Source organism: Macaca mulatta, chromosome 16 (assembly GCF_049350105.2).
Source record: "Macaca mulatta isolate MMU2019108-1 chromosome 16, T2T-MMU8v2.0, whole genome shotgun sequence".
Classification (NCBI taxonomy): Eukaryota; Metazoa; Chordata; class Mammalia; order Primates; family Cercopithecidae; genus Macaca; species Macaca mulatta.
Window position 1 is genome coordinate 68,182,126 of NC_133421.1, and position 6,724 is coordinate 68,188,849.

The 6,724-nt window shown below is 55.9% G+C and overlaps 1 protein-coding gene across 7 annotated transcripts in view; it reads right to left on the minus strand.

The window, feature by feature from the left end:
- MPP3 (MAGUK p55 scaffold protein 3) overlaps window positions 1-6,250 on the minus strand; it is a 33,352-nt gene extending 27,102 nt beyond the window's left edge. For 4 of the 7 annotated variants that reach the window (XR_013406890.1, XR_013406889.1, XM_077971899.1 and 1 more), the window contains exons 1-7: window positions 5,659-6,080; window positions 4,795-4,856; window positions 4,489-4,607; window positions 4,174-4,251; window positions 2,950-3,030; window positions 2,574-2,711; window positions 672-753 (exon numbers count right to left, since the gene is read on the minus strand). Coding sequence is in view for 5 of the 7 variants with exons in the window: in XM_077971899.1 (XP_077828025.1) it covers window positions 672-753; window positions 2,574-2,711; window positions 2,950-3,030; window positions 4,174-4,251; window positions 4,489-4,607; window positions 4,795-4,819 (523 nt within the window). In the remaining 2 variants the exon portion in view is untranslated. Of the gene's footprint in view, window positions 1-671; window positions 754-2,573; window positions 2,712-2,949; window positions 3,031-4,173; window positions 4,252-4,488; window positions 4,608-4,794; window positions 4,910-5,658 lie in introns of those variants that run through there. The other 3 variants (XM_015119822.3, XM_077971900.1, XM_028836548.2) reach the window with 2 other exon arrangements.
- Between the last annotated feature and the right edge of the window lie 474 nt (window positions 6,251-6,724).

A 6,724-nucleotide genomic window follows, 5' to 3' on the forward strand; every position in this document is an offset into this window, starting at 1 on the left:
AATGGTGTGATCTCGGCTCACCACAACCTCCACCTCCCAGGTTCAAGTGATTCTCCTACCTCAGCCTTCCCAAGTAGCTGTGATTACAGGCATGCGCCACCAATCCTGGCTAATTCTGTATTTTTAGTAGAGACGGGGTTTCTCCGTGTGAGCCAGGCTGGTCTCGAACTCCCGACCTCAGGTGATCTGCCCACTTTGGCCTCCCAAAATGCTGGGATTATAGGTGTCAGCCACAGTGCCCGGTTTTTTTGTTTGTTTGTTTGTTTTGAGACAGAGTCTCACTCTGTTGCCCAGGCTGGAGTGCAGTGGCATGATCTCGGCTCACTGCAACCTCCACCTCCCAGGTTTGTGTGTTTAGTAGAGATGGGGTTTCGCCATGTTGGCTAGGCTGGTCTCCAACTCCTGACCTCAAGTGATCCGCCCACCTCAGCCGCCTAAAGTGCTGGGATTACAGGTGTGAGCCACCACGCCCAGCTGGCCTATATTTTCTATTAAAATTTCTACTGACTTGGGAAGGAGATGAGAATTCCAGCCACAACCCCAGAAAGCAAACCACATCCCAAACAGGTGGTCTGATAGGAGAGAAGTAAGGGGAGCTATGAGCAAAAGTGGAGGGCTCTGGAACAATGGCCATGATCAGGGGTGGGCCAGCTTTGCACGCCGCCACTCACCGCTCCTGTCTGCTGCGCCTCCTCGCATGATCCTGGCCACCACGACAGCCCCTGAGTGCTCGTCCCGCCGGATGGTGGCGCCCTGAACCCGAGACAGAAGAGGCAGGTTCTTAAGCAGCAGCTCCAAATCTCAGACCCCTACTCTCTGGACCCAACACAGCCTCCCCAGTCCCTCCCTCTGACAGTCCTGAGGGCAGATCAGTGGGGACCTTCCCAATGCTGAAGACAAAACAAAACCAACATCTCCCATTAGTACAGCCCTGCACTTTACAGTTTACAAGGCACAATAATGCTGCAACATTTTAGATGAGGGACTGGGGCTCAGAGAAGTTAAATATCCTCAAGGTCACCCAGCTGGTAAAGGGGAAAGCTTTTTGTGATGCCAAATCCAGTACGTTCTCCATCACATCTCTGTCATATCACAGTTCCTACCACTTGCAAAGACATTTAATAATGAGGATGATACGTGCCAGCTAATTCTCACCCTGCCTCTACCCAATCACAGGGTTACCAGGCCTTCTGCTGCTGCTGAGGGAAACCAATTATGCACCCCAGCCAGAGCTTCGGGACCAGGACTTGGCCCATGAAGCACAGCAGAGATGACACTTAGGATGAGAAAGGAACTAACGAGCCCTCGATTTCCTGCACCACAGAGGCTGGACTGCAGCAGGACAGCAGAAAGCTTAAGAGCTAAGCTCTAGGGCTGGACAGCCCTGGGTGTGAACACAGTTCCACCATTTACAAAAAGCATGTGGCCTTAGCAAGGAAATCTCTTATCCTCTTCAAGCCTGTTTCCTGTGAGATGTGGGATAGCATTTAACTCACAGTGTTGTTGCAAGGATTCCATGCAATGCACTTAGTACACAGTAAGCACTCAACATATGTTAACCACTTATTAGTGGCTGTAACTGCAAACACATTTGCACAGTTATTGTTAACATCATCCGTGCCATCTATTTGAAGTACAAAAAATAATTATTACTAGAGAGGCCATCAACTAAGAACCCCAGGACTTCTAGCCTCCCCAGACCTGAGAACTTTCCAGCATTGCTATCTATCATTTACTCAGCTCTGAACTGCCAGCACCCAATACCGCCTGGATAGGAGGGCTCACAACGTGTTTGCTAAATCAATGGATGGCTGCTCCATTTTACAGGTGAGGAAACAGAGGGAGAGGAGAGATCCTCGTCTGCTTGCAGAAGAGGCTCATTGGAGGTCATTTGGGGAAAGCTGGAAATAGAGAATGACAGCTGTGGGATCTTCTGGAGCCAATCTCAATTCTCTGGGCTTCCACCACTTCTGTGCATCTCATAAACAACACTGTCCCTTTGGTCGGTAAATCAATGCTGAACCAGGACCAAAGTGATAGCAATCAGTCTACTGGGGAGAGGAATGCCCCGTGCTTCCTCAATATTCAGAGCAGGCATTCTCACACGTTTTCTGTAAGAGGCCACACGTAAATATTTTAGGCCAGCTACACAGTCTCTGTCACAATGACTCAACTCTGCCATCGCACTATAAAGGCAGTCACAGCCTATCTGTAAGTGAATGGGCCTGGTTGTGCTCCAAAAAAGCTTTATTTTAAAAAATAAGCTGTGGGCTGGGTTTGGCCCTTGGGCTGTAGTTTGTCCATTTCTGGCTTAAAGGATGATCAGGGTCACCCTATACAATTGTGCAGGTTATTTACTGCACAAAGCGGGTTGGCCACAGTTGAGAGGGGCTGTATCCACCCAGAGGAAGGGGTGCCCTGCACACAGAGGCGCCACAGGGACGAGCAGCAGCCCCGGCAAAGCTGCTGTCACTCACTCTGAAGACTTCGGGGAGGGTCTTGTCCCAGTGTTCTGGGTGGGGGTGAGAGGCAGGGGAAGAGTGGGTTAGAGAGAAGCAGGCAGCAGCACCTACCAGGGGTTCCTTGTTCTTCACCAAGCGGACGATCTTCACAGATTCCTCATCAAAATCCTCATCGATATTGTCAGGCAGAGGCGGGAGAACGGGGTCAAAATTCTTCTGGGCAACCGTGTCGTGTACCATGAGCACAGCCTGTCGGGAAAGCAAGAGAAAAGGAGGGCTGGCCCGCCACTCACAGGGTCAGCAGGCCGTGGCTAGGTGGTGGTCTGGAGGGTGGCAGATGCCATGCCAGAGAGACAACTGCCCAGACACTAGTGCTGAGGATCGCTCCCTCAGAAGTCTCCACTCCTCAGCCTCACGAGGAGAGCTCCCTCCACCCCCATCCCAGGAGACACAGAGGCATGGGTGGGCAGGGGCTCTGCGCGACTACCCTCAGGTGCGGGGTGGACAGCAGCTGGAGCAGCTCCTTCTCATCACTGTGCACGGAGGCGGCCTGCAACTCCTCCATCACCTGCAGAGAATGAGACAGGCGCCACCGATGGCTAGAGGTGCCCCTGCCCCACATCTGCTGGGTCCTTCTTCTTTGGGCCACAGACCCAAGGGCCCACCCAGCTGCAGCCCCCAGGGGCTGAGGGGCAGACCCTCAGCCACCCCAGGACGATGATCCCGGGAACATCACACCAGGGGTCAGGAGCAGCTCGACGGGGCCATCCTCCAAGGAGCCACCATTTTAAGCCCTATGTGCTTTCTGCTTTATGTGGATCTTCTCACTGAACCCTGCAACCAACTCGATGCAGAGGGTCTTGTTACTTTGCCATTTTACAGATGAGAATCCTGAGACTCAGAGATTAAACATCTTGCCCGAAGTCACAGAGCTCATATACAGCACAGCTAGGATTTGAACCTGGGCTTACCTGGCTCTCAGATGCTATTTTATGAATGAGGAAATGGGAGCTCAGAGAGGTTGAGTGGCCTACTTAACATCACAGAGCCAGTGGGACAGGCAGCGCTGAGCCTGGGACGGGCAATCTAATGTGCCCCTAATCACATTCCACAGTGGAGAAGGGCCCAGGGCTCTGCATCCACAGGCTGCACCCATCCCTCCCCAGGCCATCTCCTGGGGTTAGGAGAGTTTATTCAGGAGCTGATCTTAGTAATCAACCAGAATGGCTTTTCCCCAACCATACAACACAGACGACTAGGTCCACAAGAAATTAAGAAGCGTTCCTTTAAAAAATGAGAAGCCTGAGCCAGTATGCGGGGACACACTCTAGGTCCCTTGACTTCAGGAAAGCACAGATACAATGTCTAATTGACCTATTCAAATCATCCGTCTTCAGAGCAGTTTGGGAACTGCTCAGCCAATCCAGTGCTCTCATTTACAGCAGAGGAAACAGACTTGCTCCAGAACACACAGAGAGTGGGCAGCCCCATGTCAGTGTCTCCCAACCCAGTCCAAGGCTCACCGGTTCCTCCCTGCCTTTCGGGGAACCCAGAGAGAGGAAGAGAAAGAGGAGGACAAGGGAAGAAAACACCTCTTCACCTTTGGGCTCCTGATTCCTGGTGTCCCCAGACTAAGCAAACGAGGCAAGATGAAGGAACTCTACAGGGTAGGGAGTGGGGCAGACGCTCTAAGGAGAAACCTGGGGCTTACGTCCTCAGCGAGGGCCACAGCGCTGTGCAGAACTGGGGTTGGACTTTGCCTTTCATAATAGCGAAGCTTCTCATGAATCTGCAAAGACAGAGTATTTCAGATGCACCCTGGACACCACACATCCCACCCATGGCTGTGGGGACAACTGAGGCAGCAGACTGGGCCACTGATGGGGCACCGTAAGAGAAAGTCCTGTGCAGTGGGCAAGTGAAGGCCTTCCTGGGGCAGGGAGATGACTAGGATGACCTCAGACAGCCCCAGACAGCTAGAAAGACCTCTAGACACCCTTCCAGGCAGGATGACGTGGGACTTCACCTTCATTAAGTAACTGAGGCTTTTTTCACTGAAAACATCCCTCAGGAAGCCCATCTCCTCCTTGTGGTTGGAGTCAGGTCTCAGCTGGGAGGTCAGCAGGGCCAGGGTTTCATGCAAACCTGGGGAGAGGTGAGAAAAACAAAGGATAGCAAACGCAGTGGGTGCTCCCTGCCCCCAAGGAGCCCGAGTGGGGCCTCAAACAGCACTTCGGTCCTGCCGTGAGGACATTCTCTCCCCAGGTTCTCACTGCCAGGGCCTGGAGGCTGCCAGGCAGGCTCTTGTCTTCAGCCCGGGGGAGGTACTTACCAGAGTCCTCCGACAGCACTGGCATGCTGGTGTTGTCACGTCCTGACCTCTCCCTGCAGATTCTGGGAGAAGGGGGTGGGGGTGGGTATTGAAGCTCCATCAAGCATATTTATTCAACAAACTGACTACACCTCTACTGTGTTCTCTGAGACCAAGCTGTGGACAGAGAAGATGGGAACAAATAACTCTGCTCACTTTTTTCAGAGAGGAAGGAAATAAAGCTAAGATGTGCTGAGTGTTCTCAATGTGCCAAGCATTGTGTGGGGTGATTTCTATGATAAATTTTTTGTCTGCACAAAGTCCTGAGAAAAGACTGTGAATGTTCCCATTTTCTTGATGAAGAAACAGCGGCGTGGAAGGGTTCAGAAAGTTGTGGGTCAAAATCCACATTCAAGCAGGCTCTTCCAGGCTGGCCTTGGAGGTGCCAAGTGACCCTGCCTGACAGTGTCTGCTGTCCTCCGCAGCGCACCCCCTCCACTAGAACCTTGTAAGAGCCCTGGCTCAAGCCCCCGCTGGGACCCACCTTCCACAACTACCTGGCTGGGCCTACAAGCCCCCTCTCCCCGACCCCCCAAGACCCAACCCAAAGGGAGTCTCCAGACTGGAGTGCAGAGAGGAGGGGGAGAAATGGGAGTCGGGCTTCCACTATGCGGGGGGGACCCCTATCTCAGGAGGCCCCCCAAGGTGCTCTGCAGCACGTGGACCTCAAAAAGTCCTCCTTAGGAAGAGGAGAAGGAGAGTCATGATTGATTCATTCCACAAACATGGAGCCAGCCCGCGGCGCCGAGCCCCGGTGCCACTAAGAGGCATAAGAACCGCCCCGGGCCCTCCAGCCCCCGCCTCGCCCCGCCACGCCGGACTCACCCTTGGGCTGCTCCCCGCAGGAGGCCGAGCACCGACTCCCGCTCGCTCTCCGAAGGAACCTGTGGGACGAACAAGGAGCGCGCTGGGCGCAGAAGCGGCGACCCCAGGGGACCTCGGAGGGCGGTCCCGGAGGACGCAGAGCGGCAGGGAGCTGGGGGCGCGCGGCAGGGCGGGCGCGGGAAGAGGGAGGCGGGGGCCGAGGGGCGGGGCTGAGACCCCCGCGGTGGGCTCGGTGGGCCGCGAGGCTGCCTGGGAGCACGAGAGGAGGGTCTCGGCCCGGTCTCCCGCCCCTCCCGCCGCGGCGCCCAGCTCCCTCGTCCGTTGCCCGCGCCGCCTTCTACCTCGTCGCGCCGGGATGTGTGCTCCGCGAACGGGAGCCGCGCGGCTGCTCCGAGCCTGGGCCGCCGCTGGCTCCGCCTTCCTGGGCCCCTCCCTGCGGCTGCCGCGCAGGGCGGGGGTGGCGGAGCCTAAGGAGGCGCGGCGCGGGGAGGAGGCGGGGGAGGAGCAGAGGCCGCCCTCCGCGTCTGGCACCGCCGCCCCCCCGGGCCGGGCTCCGCTAGCCGGCGTCGTACCCCCTCCCGCTCTCCCGCTCTCCCGCTCCCTGAGCCCCCTGCCTGTGTCCCCCCCGCCCTGGCACACAGCCAGCCTTCCCTTCCGGCCGCACAACCCACCCTCCTCGAGTGGAGGGGTGGACACCTGCTCAACAGAGAATTCGATTTTGCAAACATTTATTGAGCACCCTCCAGGTGCCAGGCGCTGTGCCAGGGGCCAGGGCTTCAAAGACGACCAAGGCAGAGATTCTGGGTTTGAAGATCTCCCGAGCTGGGGCTGGGGGCCGGTCGGATGCGAGGGCAACTCGCTGTAACAATGCAACGCGCTGGGAAAGATTTATCAGTGCACGCTGCCCTGAGGGCGCGGAGCAGGGGAGGAGAAGTCAGGCTGGAGAGAAGGGGGACTCCATTCTGCCCGGCTGCAGGGGGGTGAGGCTACATACCAGAGGCCACCAGCATCCAAGGGCTTTACTGGAAAAAGAGCTCTGAAATGGCCATGACAATAACTGACCTCC